The 27,666-nt window shown below is 39.3% G+C and overlaps 1 protein-coding gene across 1 annotated transcript in view; it reads right to left on the reverse strand.

The window, feature by feature from the left end:
• Nucleotides 1–308: 308 nt before the first annotated feature.
• LOC124855901 (bcl-2-modifying factor-like) overlaps nucleotides 309–27,666 on the reverse strand; it is a 53,117-nt gene continuing 25,759 nt past the window's right edge. The window contains exons 4-5 of the mRNA XM_047346046.1: nucleotides 642–758; nucleotides 309–529 (exon numbers count right to left, since the gene is read on the reverse strand). Of these exons, the coding sequence (XP_047202002.1) occupies nucleotides 524–529; nucleotides 642–758 (123 nt within the window). The 3' untranslated portion in view covers nucleotides 309–523. The remainder of the gene's footprint in view (nucleotides 530–641; nucleotides 759–27,666) is intronic.

Genomic DNA, 27,666 nt, shown 5'->3' on the forward strand with positions numbered 1-27,666 from the left:
GGATTTATGGATAAGTAAAGCTGAGTGTCATCAGCGTAATGGTGAAAATGTATTCTACGCTGCCTGATAATTTTACCTATTGGAAGCACATATATAGTAAAGAGAATTGGCTCAAGTACTGAACCCTGTTGTACTCCACAATTAACCCTGGAGATAAAGATGGTTTATCATTTACAAGAACAAACTGGAATCTGCCAGACAGATAAGATTTAAACCACATGCAAAGACACTCAGAAAACAAGAACACTTTAGTTGGAGTTTATTGAAAACACGGCCAGGCACTAATGAGAGCAGTGAGCCTAATCCCCATCACTGTGAGAAACAAAAGGGGAAACGGTTGGAGACTGAACCTCAGAATGTGGCCTAAAGGTTAACGTTTCTTACTGGTGGGTGGGGGCGTGGAACCCGCCAGGGAGAGGCACAGAGTCAGGAGAGGAAAAACAGTCTGCCAGGTTCAGTTTTAGTCCAGGAAGGAGTCCGCGCAACAAACAGAGGTCTGGTTCTGGATCAGATCAGCCAGAGATCACACCTGGAACAGGTAACAGGAGGAAGTTAGTGTTTCAGGTTCAGAGAAAAGTCTTTCAATCTTTTTCACAAAAAGCTTGCAAGAAACAGGTTTCAGAGCTGGCCAGAAAGATTACCACGGAGGGCAAAGCACTCAGGCAACGAAGTACTGGCAAACCATTCCTTTTATGCTCCCCAGCTGATGATCCAACGAGCGACACTTGTAGTCCTCGGCAATCTCCTGCTGGCGGCACCTAGTGTTGGAAGAGTGTTATTAGCAGGTAGCGGATAACCCCAGATCCTGACACACACCTTTTGATACCTTTGGCAATGTTGGCAGAGGCCATGTCCTGCTGGAAAATAATATCAGCATCTTCATAAGATTTGTCAGCAGAAAAAAACATGAAGTGATCTAAAATTTCCTGTTAGATGTCAGAGGACCAACACCAACAGATAAAACGGTTCCCCAAATCATCAACGACCAAGGAAAGTTTATACTAGACTTCAAGAAAAGTGGATTATCTGCCTCTCCACCTCTAGACTCTGGGATCTTGATTTTAAATGAAATACTTACTTTACTTTGATCTGAAAAGAGGACTTTGGACCACTGCACGACAGTCCAGTTCTTTTTTTCCTTAGCCCAGATACGATGCTTCTCACATTGTTTCTGGTTCAGGAGTGACTTGACATGAGGAATGCTACACTTGTATCCCATGTGCAGGATTCTTCTGTGCGTAGTGGCTCTTGATGCATTGACACCAGCCTCAGTCTTCTCCTTGTGAAGTCCCCCCCCAAATTCTTGGATCGATTTTGCTTGACAATCTTCACAATGTTGCGGTTTCCCCTGTTGTTGGTGCAACTTTTCCTACCACATCTTCCTTCCACGCAGCTTTCTTTGAATGTTCTTCGAAACAGCACTCTGTGAACAAACAGCTTCTTTAACAATGACCTTTTGCTGCTTACTCTCCCTATGGAAGCTGTCAATGACTTCTGGACATCTGTCAAGTCAACATTCGTCTCCATGATTGTGTAGCCTGCTGACCCAGACTGAGAGACCATTTAAAGACTCGGGAAACCTTTCCAAGATTTTGGAAGGTTCCAACATTTTACGTTTATTAGTTAATTACAGTATGAAAACATGGGTTTCCAATATTAAATTGTTTCACAATATTCTATTTTTTTTTGAGACACGGACTTTTTCGGTTTTATTTATCTGTAAGATATAATCATCTAAATTACAAGAAATAAAGGCTTGAAATATTTCACTCTATGTGTAATGAATCTACAGTACATACCAAACGTTTGGATACACCTTCTCATTCAAAGAGTTTTCTTTATTTTCATGACTATGAATATTATAGCTTCACACTGAAGTCATCAAAACTATGAATTAACACATGTGGAATTATATACTGAACAAAAAGTGTGAAACAACTGAAAATATGTCTTATATTCTAGGTTCTTCAAAGTAGCCACCTTTTGCTTTGATTACTGCTCCGCACACTCTTGGCATTCTGTTGATGAGCTTCAAGAGGTAGTCACCTGAAAAGCTTTTTCAACAGTCTTGAAGGAGTTCCCAGAGATGCTTAGCACTTGTTGGCCCTTTTTGCCTTCACTCTGCGGTCCAGCTCACCCCAAACCATCTCTATTGGGTTCAGGTCCGGTGACTGTGGAGGCCAGGTCATCTGGCGCAGCACCCCATCACTCTCCTTGGTCAAATAGCCCTTACACAGCCTGGAGGTGTGTTTGGGGTCATTGTCCTGTTAAAAAATAAATGATGGTCCAACTGAACACAAACCGGATGGAATAGCATGCCGCTGCAAGATGCTGTGGTAGCCATGCTGGTTCAGTATGCCTTCAATTTTGAATAAATCCCCAACAGTGTCATCAGCAAAGCACCCCCACACCATCACACCTCCTCCTCCATGCTTCAAGGTGGAAACCAGGCATGTAGAGTCCATCCGTTCACCTCTTCTGCACCACACAAAAACACAGTGGTTGGAACCAAGATCTAAAACTTGGACTCATCAGACCAAAGCACAGATTTCCACTGGTCTAATGTCCATTCCTTGTGTTCTTTAGCCCAAACAAGTCTCTTCTGCTTGTTGCCTGTCCTCAGCAGTGGTTTCCTAGCAGCTATTTTACCATGAAGGCCTGATTCACACAGTCTCCTCTTAACAGTTGTTCTAGAGATGTGTCTGCTGCTAGAACTCTGTGTGGCATTGACCTGTTCTCTAATCTGAGCTGCTGTTAACCTGCGATTTCTGAGGCTGGTGACTCGGATGAACTTATCGTCAACAGCAGAGGTGACTCTTGGTCTTCCTTTCCTGGGGCGGTCCTCATGTGAGCCAGTTTCTTTGTAGCGCTTGATGGTTTTTGCGACTGCACTTGGGGACATTTTCAAAGTTTTCCCAATTGTTCGGACTCACTGACTTTCATTTCTTAAAGTAATGATGGCCACTCGATTTTCTTTACTTAGCTGCTTTTTTCTTGCCATAATACAAATTCTAACAGTCTATTCAGTAGGACTATCAGCTGTGTACTGTATCCACCTCCTGCACAACACAACTGATGGTCCCAACCCCATTTATAAGGCTTGAAATCCCACTTATTAAACCTGACAGGGCACACCTGTGAAGTGAAAACCATTTCAGGTGACTACCTCTTGAAGCTCATCAACAGAATGCCAAGAGTGTGCGGAGCAGTAATCAAAGCAAAAGGTGGCTACTTTGAAGAACCTAGAATATAAGACATATTTTCAGTTGTTTCACACATTTTTGTTCAGTATATTAATTCCACATGTGTTAATTCATAGTTTTGATGCCTTCAGTGTGAAGCTACAATATTCACAGTCATGAAAATAAAGAAAACTCTTTGAATGAGAAGGTGTGTCCAAACTTTTGGTTTGTACTGTATATCATATATGAGTTTCACTTTTTAAAATGAGTGACAAAAAATATTGAAAGTTTTTACAATATTCTAATATTTGGAGCTTTAAATGTATCTGAAATATCTGCTGAAATGATTGGATTGAATTGACTTTTTATTTTTGTGCATATAAATTGGATCTTTTATGTTTTTTTGTAAAGTGCCTTGAAACAACGTTAGTCCATATAAATAAATTGAACTTAATTAAATTAGTGAACAAGGGAAGACTGGGCCTGTTCTCTGAAGGCCTCAGAGGTCCTCTTTCAGGAGGAACTGCACAGATCCACAGCTCAGGTGGGAAAATTTGTCAGTGGAAAGCTATTAGTTGTTCTCTCCACAAATCTGATTTTGATCTAAGAGTGGCAAGAAGAAAGTTGTCACTAAAATATAGGCCATAAGAAGTCATATTTGTAATTTTCCACAAGCCATGGAGGGAACAAATGTGAAAAGGCTCAAGGGTTAGGACTATATGTCTGACAGAGCTCAAATTATTCGTCTTCAACATTCTGAAAATTAACTTTCTAGTTCTGCATGTTCTGCACTCATTTATTTCAGTGTACGAGCACAATCTCCAGAACAGATCGAAGCACTAAAGTCATAGCTGTAAACATTGTCAAAGTAAGAGTTTGATATCTCGAAATCTTGTTTTGTCACCTTTTGAAATTCCTGCCACTGAGCCTTTTTTCCCTTTCTTCAATAAAGATGCACTAATTCACCAAGCTCCAATGAAAAACTAATGTGAATCTCATGATGAGATGATCAGCAGTGCTGTGTGGTTTTAACAGACAGTGGCGCCAGTGTTAGATAAAGAGTCCTTATGTGATTCACAGACATCTGTGTAACACTACAATTACAATTCAGCAGAGGGTCCTGAAATCATCCTGTGTGACTGATTAAATTTATAGGGCAAAATGTAAGAGGTGGATAATTTTACTGATGTGCCCATTCTGCATTTGAAAGCTCTGAACAAGACCCATGTTATGCCCAAGAAATGAGTTTTTTTGTTGTGTTTGGTTGCTTTGGTTATCGAGGAGGTCAGATGTGTTTAAAAAAAAATCCACCGTATGTAATTTCATTTAGAAAGAAACTGAACAAATCACGAAAAGATTAAGTTGGCCAAATCTAGCGCTGTAATTTTAAAAAATGGCCTGGATTGAATGAAGTCAGAGTCTCTGTGGTCTTTTATTTGCAGCACAATGTAAAGAGGCCCAAGTCAGATAAGAGTTTCTTTATGGATGGTGTTTCCCCAGGCCTCAGGGCCAGCCAGGAGATATAAGCTGATCTGGGTCTGCAGCCTGAAATTGTCAACCCAGCTGTTCACACAAAATCTCCACACACAGCGGGGGGCATATAGGGGCAATAAAGTAAGGTCAGGGGCAGACGACATGCCAGTTCTGTGATTTCAGTGTGTGCTCATGTGTGCATCATTGTACTGTTTTTTTGTAAGGGATGTTTACCTTTACCTCACCATGCTAACCCCCTGTTTGCACTCACTTTGCTCTGTTCCTTTGGAGTGTTTCTTAAACCTTGCAAATCAGTTGCATAAGTCGTTGTTGCTGTTATTGTTTTCTGAGCACTGACACGAAGCATGGGCTGCTAAAAATAGCAAGGTTGAGGTAAATAAAAGCAGCATCAAACACATGTAGCAACAAACTGATACCTCAACCACCAGCCTCTTCCAGCATAGAGGATTTTAATTTAGAAGGAACTTGTATGGTGGTAGGGTTGCTAACTTATTTATTTATTTTTTTGTATTTATTATTTTTTTTCCTAAATCATAATTATTGGTCTTAGCTCATTTTCTGTGAAGAACATATATGTTGGTGTGAAAAAGGGCAGCAGAACAATGATCCAAAGCACACTAGCAATTCTGCCTCTGAATTATGTAAATTACAAATCAATTGAAGATTTTGCAGTGACCTAGTCAAAGTCTGGGCTTAAATCCAATTGAGATGCTGAAGCTTGAAACTAAATTGGTTATTCATTCTTGAAACACCTACATTGTGGCTGAATTTAAACTATTCTGCAAACATGAGGGACGCTCCACAGTGATGTAAAGGACACATTGCCAGATATTGCTTATAGATGATGACAGTTGTTGCTCCTGTTACAAGCAGTTATTAGGTCGAGGGGACAGTTATAATTTAACATTGGGCCAGATTGGTTTGGATAGCTTTTTTGGTTCTTAATAAATTAAATCATCTTTTGAAAACTGCTTTTTATATATAGTCATGTTATCTAAGTCACATATTAACACGTGTTTAATGATTTGCAACATTTGAGAGTGACAAAAACACTCACACACATTTATATTACATACTGAATGTTGAGGTCCACTGGATCCTTAAAGGTCTTGTGTACCTTCACTTGGTCCTCCTCCTGTCTGGGCCTGTATTTGGGTGTGTGTATGTGTATTTTTGTGTGTTTGTTAAAGTGTAAGTTTTGTGTTTCTGCCCGTGCCTTTCCATTCACAAGACTGGAATATTGTTGCAGAAATCAAAAACCTTCACCAACTGTTCCTACAGCATAGCCTACTCTGTCTAAACCAATCTTTATTTTCTCATACTCTATCCTAGCTGCTAACTGGGGGTAGAACACAATAAGTATTGCTTTTCCACAGTGTTTCCTTATCACAACCAATCACATAATGATAACTCAGTATTTATAAATAGTTATAAAAAACCTTGCTTCATTTATTGCTTTGTTGAATTTTCTCCAGTTATATTTTCATTGTAATTGATTTTTATTTTGTCATTACATTTGACATTGGACAACATTCTGTAAAATCAAAATTTTTATGAGGAAAAAATTAGGACATTCTCTTATTTATTCCCATTAAAAATGTAAAGAATTGTTACAATATAGTTACTCTTATTTTAATTGATATTTGCCCCATTTTAGACATTATTTGGTTTGCTCCTGCTTGCTGAATTGAGAGTAAACACCATTATGGGTCTTAAAGAGCTGTTTGAGAACTTCAAAAAGAAAATTGTAGCAGTTTATTAGCCTGTTAAAGGATTTCAAGAGGTGTCAAAAGACTGCCAACATGCCCTGGTCTTGCCGTCCAAGCAAGTTCACCCTAAGAGCAGACTCCAAAATACTAAAAGAAGTCACTGAAAACCTTAAAATGTCCATACAGTAAACTCTTGAGACCGAAGTTTACTTGAGTAAATGTCGAAAAAGACCAGGACCTCTGGACTAGTATTCTTTGTCAAATGAGGGTAAAACTGAATAATGAGACACCAGAACAGAGGACATATTCGGCATTAAACGCACACAGTTTCCAGGAAAAGAACATCATACCAGCTGTGAAGCATGGAGTAAGAAGTGTCATTGTTTGGCTATTTGTTGCTGCTGCAGAACTTGGCCAGCTCATCCTCACAGAATCCAGCAAGAAATCCACCTTGTATAAGAGGGTGCTTGAGGAAAATACAAGAATCTCTGTAAAAAAATAACTAAAGTTTAACTGGTACCTGCAAAATAACAATGGCTCAAAACATACAAGTAAATCCACCAACAATTGGCTGAGTATTAAGAAATGGGAATGAGTCAAAGCCCAGATCTTAATCCCATTTAGAAACAGAGGGAGGACCTGAAAAGGGCTGCACATGCAAGAAACCCCTCAACATCTCACAGCTAAAAGTTGTTGTTTAAGTGCAAATAGGTTTATCTTTTTGTTTAATAAATGGAAACAAGATTAGACATTGTGTGAACATTTCACGTTAACAAATTGAGTATTTGATGCGGTATCTTCATTTTTATATCTATGTTTAGGATGAAGTAAACATCTGTTGAGTATTTAACATAAATATTGTTTGATTGTGTTCAAATAAAAACACAATAGCAAAAATATGAACAACATTCAAGGGTTAAATACATGTATGTATTGAGGTGCAGAAGTTTAAATCCTCAAAATACAAACTAAAAAAGTAAAAGAAAAGACAGTAAGTTTGGCTTTGAAGCATAAGAGGTGAATAAATCTAATAAAAGCAATATATTTGAGTGAGTGTGTGGGAGAGCATCCAGGCAGTGGTGAAAAGAGGGCTCTGTATAAGTATGTTTCGTAATGCCGTCTGCTTTATTTCCACACTGAGTACATTTAGAAGAGTGGAAAGCAAGGCAGAATACGATGACTAAACACTGCCATAAGATGTCACTTGTTGACTTTATGTCTTATCTGTTGCCTCAAGAATATCAGTAGTATCCACAACAATGACTCACTTGTGAGAAAATGAGAGAAATTGAAAGAAACCCTAATGAAGCCATGGCTGAATTGATGCATGGCGCCTTTAAGAAATAAAGTGAATGAGCCCCCCTTGGGGTGCCGAGACTGGGGCTTTGTTTAAAAACTGCATGCTCCAATCTGTGGCAAGATGCTGACATCAGCAGAAGCTGGGGCTAGGGGTCAGGTGGGGTCGAGGCTGCCACTCACCCGCTTCTAAATCAAAACAGCCTGGGCAGACCCTGCAGGCTTGCAGAGGAAAAAGACAGAGGGGAGAACAGTGAGAGAAGAAAACAAAATCTGCCTCGCTTGTAGCAGATGTACAGATGTACAGTTTCCTGTGCTCAATATAAACAGGGGATAGAAGCATTTCTTCTTCATCCTAACACCAATCAAACATAAGGAATATTTATCCCAATCTGGGGAAAAACACAAACCCTCTTACTCCTGGAAATAACTGATCCTTCTCTTTTACACTGTCAGTCACACCATGTTGATTAACAAACTCTGTAGTTTGTTGGGGATTTCTGGAACTGTTGTAGGGCACATTCACACCGCTCAGGGATCGGTCTAGGGTTTGGTAAAAGTGAAAAAATTCACACCTTCAGCTGGGCTGGTTTGCTTTTGCACAAAGATTTTTAGAACGGATCACACAAAGTCATGCAGTTTCAATAGATTGTTTAGGGGGCAGTATTGTGTTGACTGAGAAGATAAAAAGCACGAAGAAGAAATTCCATCTCATCTGGGTTCTGTTACTACTTTGGTGTTCAAATGTAGCTGTGCGCCTACACCTTTTCACTACACCACATAGCCCCACGGGAAATTTTCAAACTCTTTCATATTAGGGTTTGCGCCCTTACTTTGTATTTCCTTTACTTCTTTATGTTCTACTTAAATGCGCTGCTATTGCGTTACTTCCTCTCTTCCTGCTTTTAGTACACTGACCCAGTGTGCATTAACATTGCAAGCAAACTGCTCCAGGGTCTGGATAAATTGTGCAGAGACCGGTAGTTGTAACCATAGCCTGGCACAGTTTCAGGGTCTGCGATAGGTTCACACTGGCATTATCCACTCCAGAAATCGTACTCTTGCACAAAGCGATCCAAAGTTTGGTGTGAAACCACTGTTAGAACAGATCTTACTTTTCAAACAGAAGCCTTAGTGTCCATATAAACCATGTCCATGAATCATGTCATTTTCTGCTGATGTAATATATGATGTACTCCAAGGCCTGTTTTTGCCCCACTTCTTTTTTTTTGATATATATACACACCCTGTGGGACAGATGAGCAAAAAGTTTCCTAATACACCATAGTGCCAAAGATTTTGGGTCAGACAACCAAATCAATGTGTTCTTGTGTTCCAATCACTTCCATGGCTGTAGGTGTATAAAGTTTGGTGTGGAGAAACTTGACTGGCCTGCACAGAGTCCTGACCTCAACCTTCTTGAACACCTTTGGGATGAATAAAAGCGGAGGCTCCAGTTCTGGTTTTCTCCTTTAACTGTGAACACGCTCCTAAAACTTGTAGATGTTTACAGAATAATTAAAGTTGCTATTGCTGCAACTATGGGACCATCAACAAATGGGACCTTATGGATTAAAATGGAATTGAACCTCAAATCAACGTTTTTTGCAGATAAACTGTATAAATTGGGCCTTAATGCTGCTATCTTAAGTCGCTGTACAATTTTTTTTAATTTTCATGTAAACTTGTTTAATTCTCCAATATTTGTCCTAAATCCATCACTTTACCACTCAGAAAATGGACCCATTCTGCCCTCCGCTGCTTCGCCCTCCACTGCTTCGCCCTCCGCTGCTTCGCCCTCCGCTGCTTCGCCCTCCGCTGCTTCGCCCTCCGCTGCTTCGCCCTCCGCTGCTTTGCCAGCAGCACGAACTGATAAGGCTCAGGCCCGCTGGGCTCCACAAAGCCTCCCTCAATCTCTGGTGACGAGGGAGGTAAAAAGTCCTCCACCTTAAAAGACTTATCTATGGCGAAACTAAAAGCGTCGCTCTACACACTCTCATCCTCCTGACCTCACCCCTGCTTGACCCCTCCGCTCATCCCCACACTTGGCCCTGCCTCTCAGTGTCTCTTGGCCCACTTTGATGGCATTTTTCAAAGTTTTTCTGGGCGTGGGGTTATGCTTTTGCATCGGTTTTAGTTCCACTTTAAGAATAGGATGTCATCACATGTTTATGTACTTGTAAAAGTAGACAGACAAATATATTTGTCAGTATTTTTCTTTTCTCTCACTATAATGCAAATGTTATTCAGCTTTGTTGCTCCTTCGAGAATGCAGAGCTCCTCAAGCTGTCTGAATTACTTGAGTTCCTAAAAAAAATTACAAACAGGTTAATAACTGATTCCCTTTAATTAAACTTTGAGAAGATATCTAATTGTTGCCCCAAAGGTGATGTTTATGACCAATTAATACTTTTTGAAAGTCACTCAAAACAATAGGTAATTTGACAAATATTTTTAAACTAAGAAGGCTAGTGCCTAAACAGGGACTTGAAATTGTTATTGATACTCTTCCTCTTGTCGAGATTATTTTAACACACTTTTAATATTTAAGAAAGATGAAGGATTGCCTTCAGTTTGTCCAAAATATTTCATCAAAACCATTACCCAGAACAAACAGAAAATGTTTGTCTTTGTGAAGGTACTTACAGATTAAATCAACTTACTTACTTGTCTTTAATAGCCCTTTAGGGGTGTCAGAGTTAAGGGGGCTGAATAAGATGCATTCAACAATTTTTTGATTCTATTTCTATGAAATAATAAAAAATAAAAGCCATGCATATTTTTTATGCACTTCACAAGTGTACATTACTGTGTATTGGTCTATCACATAAAATATCTACGAAATAAGTGGAAGTTTGTGGTTATAATGTGTCAAAATGTGCAAAAGTTCAAGGTGTAAGAACACTTTTGCAAGGCACTGTGCACAATTAAACAGTCAGTCTCATTATTTGGAATGTTTCTGAAATATTTCTAAATTTAAACAAGATGCATCCCTTTCCAAGCATCTGTTGCAAGATTGCATGCTCATAAGATGCTGGGTTCCCTCTTCAGCCGCTTTGCATTTAAAATAACATAATCTCCTTCCAAGTCATGAGTCAGTCAGTCAGTCATCAGGATGGGTCCCTGGTGTGGTGAAAAATCCTTTGAGCAGCCGCTAGCTGGAACACCGTGAGCAGGCATTGATGAAATACGAGAATGCAGGTGTTACCCAGGAAAGACTGAGCAAGATCCAAAAAGGTCTTGTTTCAGACATGCAACAAAGCTGCCTCTAAAACAAGATTTGACTAATTCTTTCATAGTGCATAAAATTGGTTTTATAGTGCTATTTGCTGTATAGAAATATAAAATAAACTATATTTTATGTATAGAGTGAATGGTTCAAAACCTTTCTGATTTTTAACCATTGGTATACCTTAGACAAAGATACACAGACCAGGTTGCTTTGATAAAAGGGTGAGTTTCACCAGCCAGACAGGCCTCAGAGTCAACTGCAGGTCAAAGCAGCAGCAACATTGTGTAGGGCTGTGATGCGATGAAAGGTTGGAGTAACCACAAACATTACCCTCTTCATCAAAAGTCTTGCAGATTCAAAAGATAGATACTGTCTGTTGCAGCTTGATGCAAAACAACCTGGGTCACAGTTGCCTCTGCAAAGGATGTGTTCATGCTGGCACGTATTCAGAAAAACTGTTAAGGTGTTGTGGTCAAAGAGGTTTTTCTCAGAACCACCCTGTGCAACCTCCTGTAGTCCGACTGCTGAACTTTTAGTAACCTTGTTTCCCTTAACACAGGCAGAGTCAGAATTTCTTTAGAGTATACAGTGGCTTGTGAAAGTTTTCAAGCCTCCTGTTTCAATATTTGCAAGGTTACAACAAAGTCTTATGTATTTTATTGGGATTTAATGTTACTGAGTTGCCAGCACAATAGTTTCGGAGAGAAAGGAGAATGATTAAAAGTGTTTCAAACTCTTTGTATTTAAAAGGTACCCTTCTCTGATACCATCAAATAAAATCCTGTGCAACCAGTTATCTTCATAAGTCTCCTGAGGGGTATATAGAGTCACCTTGTGTGTAACTGAATCTCATTAGAAATATAACTGTTCTGTTAAAGCCTTCAAGGTTTATCAGCAGAAGTTAAAATTAGGATTAAATGATAAACTAATAGCCTAGGTTTTGAATATTACACAGTCAAATTCCTTGTTTGTGCACACAAACGTGGCTAATAAAGTTGATTCTGAAAATGTTGTTCAATTAATCATCTAAGAATAGAAAAGGTATAGCTGAACTGACAGGGCAGGCAACAAAAGCATCGATAGGAGAACTTGCCATGAGGACTATGGTTACCTTGGAGGAGTTGCAGCTCAGGTAGGAGGATTTATCTATAGGATAATGTTTAGCTGTGCTTCACAAACCTGGCATTTATGGAACAGTGGCCAGAAGCCACAAGCCATTTTTGGTCTGATGAGGCCACTATGTAATTTTCTGGGCTACATGCAAATCAGTGTGTTGTAGTGAACTCTTTCTGCACAACACTCTAAACACACCATCCCAAAGGTGAAACTTGGTGGTAGCAGCATCATGACGAAGGGGCGCTTTCATCAGCAGGAAAAGATAAGCTTGTCAGTGCTGACAGAAAGGTTGAAAGAGCTAAATACAAGACAATCCTTTGAAGATTATCCTGTTAGAGGCTGCAAAAGGCTTGAAACTGGTGTCGCAGATCACTTTCCAGCAGGAAAAGAGTTACAACAGTGTTGCTTAAATTCACATATTTTCTTGAAAACTGATGTATACTGACTGAGCTTGAGTGCTGCAAAGAAAATTGGGCAAAAGGGTTAAAATCTGCAGATGTGCAAAGCTGGTACATTCAGCACATACTCCAAGACACTTGTAGTTGTAACAGCAGCAAAAGATGGTTCTACGAAGTATTAAATCAGGGCGACTGAGTACAAATCTACATCACTGTTTTTGGATTTTTATATCCTAAAATAAAAAATCGTGATAACAATTTTGTGTTGGTCTACCAGATAAAACCCTGAGAAAATACTTTTTGTTTGTGGAAAAGTTTGAGCGACATAAACATTGTTGCACAGCAGAGTACACTATAAAATAATTCCAATATAGATTGTATTTTGCATTGATTTCTACAAGAAAGAGTAAACAAGTGTAATGTGTTGGAGTGAAATCTAAATAGATATTTTGAGTAAAGCTACCCTGTTCAATATTTCTGGTCTACTGTTCCCCAAGTCAGACTTAAACACAGGAAAAACTTGATTTTATTGCATTTACAACTTTGGCAGTGGCGTGAGTTCATAACAGTAAATCTTTTCTCAAGTCCATAATGTTGTGAGAAAAACAGGGCCCCATACATACAACAGTGGAGTTAACAACATGTGAAAATGCTGCTGAAAGACTGCTTTGCCTGCTTCTACCCCCATCAGCTTCTAACAGACAAATACTAAAGACATGGAAGTGATTTCATGGTAATCAAACTAGTCTTTTGAGGGCTTTAAATGTATTTTTTACGAAGCCTAACACCATTATGATAAATTACATTAGATTTCCTGTTAAAGGTGTTTAAATGGTGACAGGTATACAAGATGATCCGTTTTACAGGAGGACTTATTATGCCACCAACCAGAAACGAGAGAATAAATGTAAATGAGTCCAGGACTTCTAGGTGGAAGCTCGCAAACTTTTTTCTAGGTGGAGAATGGTTGCCAAGGCGAGAGTAAAAGATAAGAGAACAGCTGGAGATATGTGGAATTAAATTAAGATGAACGGCGAGCCTAGCAAGCTAGTACAAACAAGGTCCGATACATATAAACACACAGGTTTACACATATACACACACCCACGCTGTGATTCATGCAAACAGAATCAGTCTCCAGCAGGGATCTGTCCTCACCAGAAGGCCTCGAGGGGACACCACGAAATATCCAAGACAGGCCTTCTTAATCCTTTTAGGTGGACTACGAACACACACCAACACATACCTACACACTCACACAGCAGCTCTATTTGAGGAAAGCTAAGTCAAAAGAAAACAGGATATCACTAACTTTGTTTGCTTGCTTACATCTGTGTTTGTTTTACTGCGGGTGCATTGTTGTCCTTGCTTTTTATTCCTCTTCAGAATTTCCAAAACAATTTAGAACTCAACACAGTGGAAGCAGGATAGAAACAAATACTGTCATCACTGATATCTAGAAATGTTATCATCGGCATCAGGCGTAAACCTTATCACTCTTCATATACCAGACAAAAAAATATGTGGTGGCCTGGTGTGAGCTGTGTGCATGCAGAACAAATTTTATGAAAAAAAAAAAAAGATTGTGCAAGTAAATTTTTCTCTGTGGGTACTGTGAATTTGTGGTTGCAGTAGGTTGAACTGATATGTCCTGCTGTACTGTTTGATAGACTTTGTATATTTTTGAGAGTGACAGAACAAAAGGTCATGAGGCTGACACATCCCCTAAAACGTTGCAGCCACCTACACCAGGCACAAGAGATAAACTTTTTTCCTCCCCCTCACCACTCCCTTATTCTCTCCCTCTAGCTTGGACGATCAGGGAGTTGTTATCGTTGGCAGAAGGCCTGCTCCTAACTCCCAGTAGAAGCCACATGATTGTTTTTGCTGCCTGAGGTCCAGACCCTGCCTCTCCAGATCCTGTTACTGAGACTCTGGACCTTTCCACAGGGTTCCTGGTATGGGTTGGACACAAAATGAGAGATGAAAACTAGATTCTAAATGATAATTTTTTGCTGTTCCAACAAAATTCGAATGATCTATTTAATGGCTATAAATTTGACATTATACACAGTATGGTTTTCTATGGTTTGCAGCACATTTCTGTAGGATATTTGGTTCTTACCTGATTGAAGTAGTATTAAAAAGACTTGGAACAATTTGTATTTAAAAACAGGAGATATTAAGTTTACAGTGCCAAACCTCCCCTTCAACGTTTTCATATTTTGTAATATTAAAACAACAGGCCTTTGCTATTATTTTGTAATTTTATGTCATAGATCAACAAGAAGTAGAGCATAATTGTGAAGTGGATGGTACATATTTTTCAGATGATTTACAAATAAAAATCTGAAGAGTGGTGTGATTTGGTTTTGCCCATATCAAATAGTACCTAATTGTGTATAGTTTAATTTTAAAATAAATGCAGCTGTTGAGAACGTGAATAAACAAACAGCATCATGAGGACCAAGGGACACAGCAGATAGGTCAGAGACAAAGTTCAGCAGAATTTTAAAGCAGAGCCTTAACCATTAAACTAACATCCAAATGCAAAATACAGCTGCAGTGCAGCATCCATCCAGCTCTTGTTTATGGGATTGAATTACAGTTTCATGGTAAATTATATTCGGAGTCAAGCTCTCAATAATGTTTAGAATATTTATTTAATATGAGAGTAGTTGGCTGTTAAAATTTTTTTCCACCCAAAATGAGGTACTGAGGATGTGTAAACATTTCATTACTATAAACATTTTCTGCAAGAAAAGCAGTGAACATTGTTCAATTTCAGGGATTTTGGTGCATGCTTTTTCACTTAGTATGTATTCCCTGACTGTGTGCATAGCAAACTTTTAGTAAGTTTTTAAAACTGGGCTTTGATTTTGCAGTAATGTATTTTATACTTTTTATTCCATTCTTTGCAAAATACTTCGACACAATTGTGCATGGTAGCACTCTGTGCCTAAAACACCTAATTTGATTATGTATCTGATTTAATTTACCTTTTCATTAAAAAAAATTAGGCTTACAGCAAATTTTAATTTACTGGAGTCTCAGGCTCACACACACACACCTGCCTTTCACATATGTGTGTATTTTTAGCGGCTGACCCGAGCAGCTGTTTGCTATTACTCATATCAGCATGCACTCTTTCGCTCCCTCTCTGACCCATTGATTTTCTTTCCAAGCAGCCGAAACTGCAGTCGCTGTATGACATGGGTTGGCTTAACCCTGGCAGACTGTTTATTCTGCCACGGTGAAGCTTGTCCAGCTTAATCATTTCCTACCATCATTGTGCCCCAAATAATTTGTAATCTAAACTGCAGAGAACATTTTGATTAAATATTAACTGTTCTTCATTTTGTTGTTTACAGTGCAAAAATGTAAAGGAAATGGTGCATGTGTTTTTTTTTTTTTATGTTTTAAGATGGGTGGAATTTATGGTTTTGTGGAATAAAAGATTATCAAGCCTACTAAATCATACTATAATAACTATACAGTCCATGCACAAGTATTAAGACGACTTGATTTTTTTCATATTTGTTGTATTACAACATCAACATTTGTTACTTTCTCTTTGAATTTTGCACAACAGAGCGGTTTAAAGTAAATGAAAAACTGAAGTGTGACGTGTTTTTGTATTCAGCCCTATTCTAGAAAGTATTGATACTATAAAGTATCAATACTATATGGAAAGTATTGATACTATAAAGTATCAATACTATATAGAACAACTGTTTGCTAGTGTTACAGCTGCAAGTCTTTTGGAGAATGTTGCTACCTGCTTTGCACATCTACTGAGATGTATTAGATTTAAGTCTGGACTTTGGATCATTTTAACAAATAAATGTTGCTTGGATCCATTCAGTTGCAGCTCTAGTTGTGTGTTAAGGGTCATTTTTCTGCTGGAAGATGAACTTCCACCCCATTCTCAAGTGTTTTACGGTCTCTAACAGTTTTCTTCCAGGATTGCCTTCTATTTAGCTTCATCTATCTTAATTTCAACTCTGGTAAACTTTTCTGCCTCTGCAGAAATGCAGCATGATGCTGCCACCACTGTGTCACCGCAGACGTTAAATATTCATGGTGATGTGCTGTGTTAATGTTCTTCCACACATAGGGTTTTTGAAATAATGTTTGGTCTAATCTGACCAGAGCACTTTCTTAAAATGCCCCTTGTCACAAAAAGTCCCAATGAATTACATTAAAGTTGTGGTTATTATGTGACAATTTGTGACAGAGTATACGGACCTTCAATATTTGTGCAAGGCACTGCAAGCACATCGCAGCACCCAAAGACAAATGGGCAAATCCCATCATATTATATTCTCTGTCATGTGATCAAGACACAGCAACACGGGTGAAACCTAATGCAGTGTGTAGCTGAGAAAACATGCTTGGAGAATCATAGAGTCTCCTAATTGCCCCATATGTCATTTCAAAGATCAAGTCAAGGTCCCTCTATCCCAAAAGGCAGAAATAAAGAGCTTTATTACTCTTAATTAAGATTAGATGGCATTAATTACTTCCCCCGGGGTTTAGACATAAACATCCAGTCAGTGTTTTATAGAGTATAATTATCCCAGTGGCGTGATTACCTCAAACCGGAGCCTCCGCTGGCTTTCTGCAGCCAGTAATAACTGGCCAAGAAAGATATCAGCTTGTTTAGTTTAACTCCACAGATCAGGATTAAACAGAACAGACAATAAAAAGAGGCAAACAGTAAAGACTTTTACAGTAAATTCACTGTGCAAATATTCTGAATAAACATTGAGGCATCGAAGAAATGGCTGCAGGAAAGAGGTCAGTGCACATGGATTAATCAGTAATTGCAACACAAATCCTGTCGATCAGAACACAGAGATGTTCCAAGTAGATAAACATGATATATATAAATATATATATATATTTTTTAGAGGAATCAGATTTTCAGCAGAGTGTTTAGAGAGGATGCTTTTAACCAGGCAGCAGTCAAATCTGAAACCAGCAACATTGTGTGCATCAGTGGATCAGGTTAGTTGGTCATCATATCAAAGAGCAAACAAACCCTGAAGCAGAATTCTCAGTTTTACCTCTCTATTTAGGTTACAATTGATTTTGGAATCAATATATCACAGGCACATTACAGTCTGCTCTAAAGATTTTTCCATGTTATCTGACAGGGCCATAGCAATAACAGGTGTACTTTTTGAACCAGTTGCAATAAAGATATCATAACACTGCTGCAAAAACCCATATCAACAGAATAAACCTCAGAATCATGATGACGGTTTTGTGGAGTTGTGATTGGTGCTTGTGTTGGGACCCATTTTGCCATTTTAGTTGACATGCAAGCTGCATTTTTCAACAAAATGAGCACATACTTTGTTTGAGCATGCAGAGGCTCAACGAATCAGCACTCTATTATTTAAAAAAAATGTTGCGCTCAATGCAATGATCAAACAGTGTGCAGGATTTACTTTGTGAATAAATCCTTAATGGCTTCTGGGCACAGACATTTCGGGGTCAGTTCATGGACCAACCAGTATACAGGTGGCACTTCTAATGATGGAAAGGCTGAAGGCGGTGTGTCAGACAGATATAAGGTAGAGGCTAAAAGTTAATGAGAAAAGTGGAAGAATCTGTGTGGTTTCAACAACCTACTACTCTTTGCAGGGGATTTCCAAGCGGAGCAACCCCCCACCCAACCCACCCACCCGAAGGTCAGATCATTAACCTTTTATTGATAACTTGTGTATAGCTTCAGGGAATGGATACCGACAGCTTAACAAACAGCAAAACACTTCAAGTAAATAGGCTCGCTGCTGAGGTTAAATCCATACACACATATGAGAGTATTTCTAGCTTTATGGAAAATGATATGACTTTTAATATATCTTGTTTAAAAGCACAAACAGAATTATCAGGCATTAAAATCCCAAACGAACATAATATTTTTTTGTGGGCTGATGATCATATTAATTCAAACACAACCCTCCTTGTCTCGTGCAGCAGCACAAGCTTGACTGGTTAGAATACTGTTGTTGTAAATTTATTTACAGTTTGCTGAAAAATTATTCTTACACATTGAACTTTTATCACATTTTGTCACAACCCCAAACTTCAATGTGCTTTATTGGGATTTCATGTAATTAAAGTTACAAAGTAGTGCAAAATTGTACTAAATACCAAACAATTACCAATCTAAAAACTAGATACAAATACTATTGTATCAAAAGTAATCAAACACACACAGGAATAAAGGTTAAACTTCTGGAACATATATTAAACACAATAATAAATTCACAAAATTGTAACAATGTTTCAGTCTTTTGGTTTCCCAAAACCTATGTAAACTAAAGTTGGCCCACACTTCAATGTCCACCTAAGCTGGCAAATAATTAACTAAAATATAGTCCAAGAAAATAAAACCCCACATTGCAGGCCTGATATGATGGTGAAGCATGGAAATGTGATACCTCGCTCCAAAAAAAACATTTTGAACCCTCTTGGAATTTCACCTGTCCTTAGTCCCAGTCAGAAAGAAGATGATGGTGCGGGATGTTGTCAGCTCCTTTACCAGTCTCTCGGTCCACAGGAATCAGCAGGCAGCAGGAAAGTCCAGTGAAGATACAGTTTTCTACCACAGTCATAGAAACTACCAGTGTAAGCTCATCTCTCTGCACTAGGCTTAACTCTGGAAGCTCCCACGACGGAAACATTAGTTAAGTCTTCTTCTGTTAGTCGATTTAGCTTACAGAAATCCATGTCCATCCACTTTGTTAATGAATGCAATGCATTAGCGAGCAATAAATATAAACTCACGACTACTGTACAGCAAATTCCGGGTTGAAATAATCATAGTAGGTTCAAACAAAAGGGTAGAGTTGATATCTGTGCACAGACTATCGAGTTGAGAGTCTAAAATATCAGCAAACACCCATAAAAACGTGTTTAAACTACATATTTGTAAATTCTTTAACTTCTTATACCATAGTATTTTAAGTACTAACAAGCACAGTTTTTTTAACTTATTTATACACAATTTTAACACATGTAAGACTAAATTTTTAACACAGTCTAAATTATTACTCCTTTTATGATCTTAATTCAATACAAAATACCTTTATTTTGGACTGGGTTACATGTTGATTAGAGAGAGGTCGAGTGGAGTGGAGCTGTGCTGTGCTGGAACCGTGAATGGAAAACAGGCAATAGTGTTTTGTTTGTGGCACAGAAACATCAATTTCTGTCTCATCTGATGAGAGAACCTTCTTCCGCATATTTAATGTGTCTTCTTCATGGCTTGGGGCAAATTTAAACATGACTTCTTAAAGCTTTCATTCAACAGTGGCTTTCTTTTTGCCACTCTGCCATAAAGGCCAGGTTTGTGGAGTGTAGGACTAATAGTTATTGTGTTGACAGATTTGTGTATCTGAGCTGTGGATCTCTGCAGCTTCAGAATTGCCATTGGCCCTTTTGCTGTTTCTCTGAATAATGTCCTCCTTGGTTGGCCTGTAAGTTTAGGAGGATGGCGATGTCTTGGTAAGTTTGTGGTTCAGCCATACGCTTTCTTTTTTCAGATGGAACATTTTTTAAATGTTGGAATATTGTTTTATAACCTAACCCTGCTTCAAACATCTTCACAGCTCTGACCTGTCTGATGTGTTCTTTGTTCTTTATGATGCTGTTTTTTTTATTAATGTTCTCTAACAAACCTCTGAGACCTTCACGTACCAGATGTGTAACACACAGGTGGACTAATCAGGTGACGTCTTAAGTCCACTGGTTGTACTGGAATGTATTTACGGGTATCAAAGGGAACTGAATACAAGTGCATGACACATTTTTCAGGTTTTTTATTTAGAAGGAAATAAAATTATAAACCCTGAATCATCTTCCTCTGCTTCATGTTGTGTGTTGGTCTATCACACAAAATCATAGAAATATACTCTGAAATTTGTGGCAGTAATGTGAAAAAGTTCAAAGAGATTTGTAAGGCACTGTAAGATGATATGTTTCCACATACTGGCTTTTACACCTAATAGGTAGATGAGATTGTAGCTATGAATAAAGCCAGCATTCTCTTTTCACATCATGAACCACTATGAAATGTCAAATTAACCTTGGACAATGTTGGCAGTGCTCCCAGTTAACTGAATGTTCCATCTAATTCATAACTTTCTTCAGAAAATAAACTAGTTGCCTTTGTATGACACGAGAAGTCTGTCCCTATGAGGTGAGCTGTGCACTAGCAAACTGAGGGTATTCCTATTTTGTTCCCTGCTTGTGATTTCTGATACTCTAATCTAAGGGGTGCATGAGAGAAGGGGATTGCCAAGTTCCCTTCCCCCACCGGCCCTCGCTCCCCGCTTGGGGAAAACTTATTCTGGGCTGGAACGAGTAAGACACTCTCCAGACTCTTGCCTGATTCAACTCATAAAAACAGCCAGCATATGAGGCAACAAAGCATCATTCTTAACAAAACACATACATGGGTTCTTGGTTGTTTTTTGTTGCCCTGTGCTTTTCAAATTTGTGGCCAAACTTGATCGGTAACCTGAAAAACAAACAAAAAAGATCAAATATTAAGTGATGCCTATTGAAAGTGACCGAGTGAGATCGACTGCCTACTCTCTCACTCTACATTTGTAATAAGTTCAAGAGTTCAACATCGTATCTCCATCTTTTGTCTTGTGTTTTGAACCACCCGACCACCCTCTGCCAGCCAGTGCAGGTTTGGTTTAACTGACCGTTATATGTGCGGCATAAAACCACAGCAGTATGAGCTGGTTCAGCCTGAGTTCACGAAAGGGAAAGAGCAAACGGAGATGAGAGGCTCCTGTGAGCAGACTCAACTGATCTGCCTTTTTTGACACTGAAATGAAAAGCAAAAAGCACAAGTAATCTTTTGCCACATCAGACAAGAACACTGCACTTTTTAATTACTCACGAATGATTCAGCAGATTAATCGGTCTGCAGTATATTTGTTGCGTGCGCCTCCCGACCTAAACATCCTGAACCAGAGAAAACAAAAGCTCCCATTGGAGCAATATTGGATAAATAATTCCCATGTGACCACGGCCAAGTCCCATTTTGCCCTATCCTGTTTATTTTCCCCACCATTGTAATTACCCCCCTGCTAAAAAGCCCTCTCTAACTTCTTACAAACTACCCATCTGTAAATAAACCCAGAGACCCCTTACTTCAACCCACAAAAACATAGCAAAAGAAAATATAGGGGGTGGGGAATGATGAGGTTGTGGGATAGTAGCTCAAAGGGGCAAACATGGGCATTCGTTGATTGTGTGTGAGCAAGTGTGCACAAATGTGTGTGCAATCAGGAAACGGTGCCTTCAACCCCCTCCCCCCTCTTCCTCTGGCGTCCTGCCAACAACAGTCACAGTCTAATTACTGAAATCTGTGTGCCAGCTAAAGGCATTGTAGGAGTCAGTATTGTCTAGGGGGCTGTGAGAGCAGTCCCCATTCATCCCTGGGTGCCCTCTATTTACTGAGGTGCAATGGCCTTTACAAGAAATCTGTTTTTGAGAGAACAGCACGTTTGAATGACTTGTCAGAGACGGGCCTCAAAATGATACAGTGTGACTGTGTTGTTGGTGTGCCAAATTGGACAGCCAGCCTAAAGGAGGTAGAATACAGCTCCATATTTTTATACTTTAAAGGACACTGATTTGACTTTAGAACATTGTTTACATTTCATATTATGTAATCCAGAACAGTGACTTTTTATTCTTGGCCTTTGCTAAAATTAGGAATTCATCTCATTTTATTCCTCCCATACAGTCTTGAAACCCCTTTGAACTTTTTCAAATTTAGTTGAGATGCAACTAAAAACATCAATGCCTTTTCTAAGAGTTTTATGGGCAAGACTAACACAAAATAGTGCATAATTGTGAGTACTTTTGAGAGATACCTTTCACTGTAATTACAGCTGCAACTCTTTTGCCATATGTCACTACCAGCACATGTACAGACTAAATTTGTTTCTCATTCTTTCTTACAAAACAGCTCAAGTTTGGTCAGATTGAATGGTGAGCTTCTGTGAACATTGATTTTTAAGTTTTGGCTCAGATTTAGCATTTGGTTCAGGCCTTTAACAGGGCCATTGTTACAAATAAATATGGTTTGATCTAATCTATTCCACTGTAGTTCTCAAAGTATCGCAACGCAATGCACAGTGTCTGAATTTAGGCCATCATGTTGTCTCATCTGTCCAAAGCACGCTTCCTGTGTCACCAAATGGCTAGGGACAAACTGCAAATGAGGTTTCTTATAATCTCTTAACAACGGCTTTCTTAGTGCTACTCTCCAATGAAGCCCAGAATTGTGGAGTCCATGGAAAATTGTTGTCCTGTCGACAGATTCTCCCACCTGAAGTTTGATTTCTGCAGCTCCTACAGAGTTATCATTGGCCTCTTGGGTGTTTCTTTGAATAATGCTCTCCTTGCCAGAATATAAGTAAGAAATAAAATCATGCTCAAAACTGGGATATTGTTTTAACAAGTCCTGAATGGGACAAACATTGGAATTCTGGCAAACACACATGTCTATTTACAAAAAAGAATGAATGAAAACTGGTGGTTTTACCACCTTTTGAAATGTTGTCTCTCATAGCAAAATGGTGTTAGAACCACCACCTCTTGTGACTACCAAGCATAGAGATAGTTCAGGATTTCTGATATGATGTTTTGTGAGATAGTAACAAGTCATTGTTTCCAACTTTCTAGTCTTTTGCTTCAAATTCAAGTCAAGTCTCTAATTACTTAAATTAATATACTCATATCAGCTGCCTGCTATCTAGTTTGTCTCAAATACATAGTTGTGTTAGGGTATGGATTCCAATCATCAGCCTTAATCTTAATTTAGGAATTTAAGATTTATTATCTTCATCTTTCTAAAAACTGTTAACTGCCGTGAATTAATAAAATTTATATCGTACAGTATCTCACAAATGTGAGTAAACCCCACATATTTTTGTAAATACGACACTTTGATACAATGTAAAGTAGTCAGTATACAGCTTGTATAATTGTGGTAATTTGCTGTCCCCTCAAAATAACTTAACACATATTAATTCATGTCTAAACCACTGGCAACAAAAGTGAGTACACCCCCCAGTGAATATGTCCAAATAGTGCCCAAAGTGTCAACCTTTATTGTGGCCACCATTATTTTATAGTTCCCTAGAATTTCACAGGTCGTCACTGGAATCCTCTTCCCATCCTACATAACCAAATCATTGAGCTGGTGGATGCTACAGACCTTGCGCTCCTCCATCTTCAGTTTGACGATGCTCCACAGATGCTCAATAGGTGTGGAGACATGCCTGGCCAGTCCAACTTGCTTTACCCACAGTTTCTTTAGCAAGGCAGTGGTTGTCTTGGAGGTGTGTTCGGGATCGTTGTCAGTTTCCAAAGGGGGTAGGGAGGGTGATGCTGTTCTTCATCCTCTGCTTCAACATCTCACAGTACATATTGGTATTCATGCTACCCTCCATGGACTGTAGCTTCTCACAGTTGGTAGCACTCATGCAGCCCCAAACCATAACACTCCCACTGCCATGCTTGACTGTGAGCAAGACACACTTGTCTTTATACTCCTCATCTGGATGCTACCACATATGCTTGATAACATCTGAACCAAATAAGCTTTTCTTGGTCTTGGTCTCATCAGATCACAGGATATGGTTTCTGTAATCCGTGTCCTTTGTCTGCTTGTCTTCAGCAAATGAAGTTCTTTCTTTAGAAGAGCTTTCCTTCTGAGACAACAACCAAGCAGACTCAATTAAAGCTGTGTGCAGCATATAGTCAGAACACTGGCAGGCTCACCCCCCACCTCTTCAAGCTCTGCAGCAATGCTGGCAGCACTCATAAATTTATTTTCAAAAGACAATCTCTGGATATGACGCTGAGCATGTGCACTCAACTTATTTGGCCGACCATGGCAAAGCCTGTTCTGAGTGGAACCTGTCTTGTTAAACCGTATGAACTATGCCTGACATTACCATCATAACTAGTCATTCATATACAGTACAGACCAAAGGTTTGGACACACCTTCTCATTCAAAGAGTTGTCTTTATTTTCATGACTGAATATTGTAGTTTCACACTGAAGGCATCAAAACTATGAATTAACACATGTGGAATAATATACTGAACAAAAAAGTGTGAAACAACTGAAAATATGTCTTATATTCTAGGTTCTTCAAAGTAGCCACCTTTTGCTTTGATTACTGCTCCGCACACTCTTGGCATTCTGTTGATGAGCTTCAACAGGTAGTCACCTGAAATGGTTTTCACTTCACAGGTGTGCCCTGTTAGGTTTAATAAGTGGGATTTCAAGCCTTATAAATGGGGTTGGGACCATCTGTTGTGTTGTGCAGGAGGTGGATACAGTACACAGCTGATAGTCCTACTGAATAGACTGTCAGAATTTGTATTATGGCAAGAAAAATGCAGCTAAGTAAAGAAAAATGAGTGGCCATCATTACTTTAAGAAATGAAGGTCACTCAGTCCGAACAACTGGGAAAACTTTGAAATTGTCCCCAAGTGCAGTCGCAAAAACCATCAAGCGCTACAAAGGAACTGGCTCACATGAGGACCGCCCCAGGAAAGGAAGACCAAGAGTCACCTCTGCTGCGGACGATAAGTTCATCCGAGTCACCAGCCTCAGAAATCGCAGGTTAACAGCAGCTCAGATTAGAGAACAGGTCAATGCCACACAGAGTTCTAGCAGCAGACACATCTCTAGAACAACTGTTAAGAGGAGACTGTGTGAATCAGGCCTTCATGGTAAAATAGCTGCTAGGAAACCACTGCTGAGGACAGGCAACAAGCAGAAGAGACTTGTTTGGGCTAAAGAACACAAGGCATGGACATTAGACCAGTGGAAATCTGTGCTTTGGTCTGATGAGTCCAAGTTTTAGATCTTAGTTCCAACCACTGTGTTTTTGTGTGGTGCAGAAGAGGTGAACGGATTGACTCTACATGCCTGGTTCCCACCGTGAAGCATGGAGGAGGAGGTGTGATGGTGTGGGAGTGCTTTGCTGGTGACACTGTTGGGGATTTATTCAAAACTGAAGGCATACTGAACCAGCATGGCTACCACAGCATCTTGCAGCGGCATGCTATTCCATCCGGTTTGTGTTCAGTTGGACCATCATTTATTTTTCAACAGGACAATGACCCCAAACACACCTCCAGGCTGTGTAAGGGCTATTTGACCAAGAAGGAGAGTGATGGGGTGCTGCGCCAGATGACCTGGCCTCCACAGTCACCGGACCTGAACCCAATCAAGATGGTTTGGGGTGAGCTGGACCGCAGAGTGAAGGTAAAAGGGCCAACAAGTGCTAAGCACCTCTGGGAACTCCTTCAAGACTGTTGGAAAACCATTTCAGGTGACTACCTCTTGAAGCTCATCAACAGAATACCAAGAGTGTGCGGAGCAGTAATCAAAGCAAAAGGTGGCTACTTTGAAGAACCTAGAAAATAAGACATATTTTCAGTTGTTTCACATTTTTTTGTTCAGTATATAATTCCACGTGCGTTAATTCATAGTTTTGATGCCTTCAGTGTGAAGCTACACTATTCATAGTCATGAAAATAAAGAAAACTCTTTGAATGAGAAGGTGTGTCCAAACTTTTGGTCTGTACTGTATGCTATGATAACTAAGAGTGGACAACAATAATAATTTACTCAAATTATCTACTTACTTTCACTCCTGATTACAGAATATAGATAAAGTTCTGGAGCCAGAGTCTCGAGTCTTTAGAGAGCTGGCTTAAGTCAAGTCTAAAGTCTTTGTTTTTGTGATTTAAGTGTGATTTGAGTCCAAGTTGCAGATTCAAGTTTCTCTCGCTGGGTTCTGTTTAAAGGTTATAAAGAGCTAATATCTTTCATGTGGAAGATAAATATCAGCGTTTCCGTTCTCTATAAATCTGCGTTAGTCAGTCCTAGGAGTTAAAGCTAACAGCTAATCCAAAGGGAGGACACAACAGTAGACAATTTCATTAAACATTTTCATTAAACCTTTAAATTTCATCTGTGAATTTCAAAGCAAAATCAAGAAAAAATTATTTCTCACCATGTCCATAACTGTATCTGTTTTCCACCCTATTTGTGAAAGTGTTGGACTGCACAAACTCCCTCTGCTTATAACCATATTAGTGGGCTGTTCCCATTTTGAAGCCCAGTGGGGAGGAGAGGGGCTAGCTCATCCTAAATTCCCCAGGCCCATTTTTAGATCACCATGAATGGATTTATTAAAGCCTAATGCTTCTAAACTGCTTGATTTTCTGTGTAAACCCATTAGGAGGCATGCTGGAGGTGAGATAATAACAGCATAAGTAATAGAGAAAGCTCTTTTTTTAAAGGTGTTTACTGGACCAACTGTGATCTTGTCAAAGGCAGACATCTCAAAGAGGTCAAAGAATTCCCAAAATAGCAGTGTTAGCTCTCATGTTATCAAATGGATACAATGAGTTATTTACTGTACATCTGAGTTATCTCATCTGGCTTACTGCTTTCCACAGGAAATTTTAAAAACAGTACCAAGAGAATATCTCATAGGCACAACAATCTTTGCCAGCAGAGGCAGATAGCAAGTTCAATTGTGTTAACAGAGACATCTTTGCACTGCATTTGTCACTATCTGGCAGCAACATGCAAACTAAACTCAAACAATCAACCATGCTATAATAGTCAATCACATGTTATAACATGCTATGCTGATGGCTTTCAAAGTGGTGAGGAAGCTGAGGGGCCCCTGCCTGCTTTTGCTCTGTGTGGTGACTTTTGGTGACCACGCTTCATCTGCTGTAACCGCTACCGTCTCTCTCTGGCGACGCAGCCGTTCAGTAAGGAGGGCCCGTCTTCACTAAAGTTCCCCCATACCACAATGCAGCACGCAGCCACAGTCACATGAAACCTTAACAGGTTGGCAGAGCTGCTCGGTATGTACGTCTGCTACCACAGTGTACAGAGGCACATTGCACACCCCACAATAATGCACCATTGTGATGCTTTCATGTGCATTCGTGAGTTTCACATCAACTTGCGTTTTCTGAAATGTTCAAGTCACACAATTAAGGTCACAATAGTATTTTAGTGCTGTACTATACAGCAAACAGCATGCAGTGCTGGTAAAAGATTTACTTGCCATGGGCACGAATTCATATAAAGAATTCACATCCAATTTGTGTGATGCACTCATAACAATGACAGCTAAACAGACCCTCAGCC

Source organism: Girardinichthys multiradiatus, chromosome 19 (assembly GCF_021462225.1).
Source record: "Girardinichthys multiradiatus isolate DD_20200921_A chromosome 19, DD_fGirMul_XY1, whole genome shotgun sequence".
In the NCBI taxonomy this organism is placed as follows: domain Eukaryota; kingdom Metazoa; phylum Chordata; class Actinopteri; order Cyprinodontiformes; family Goodeidae; genus Girardinichthys; species Girardinichthys multiradiatus.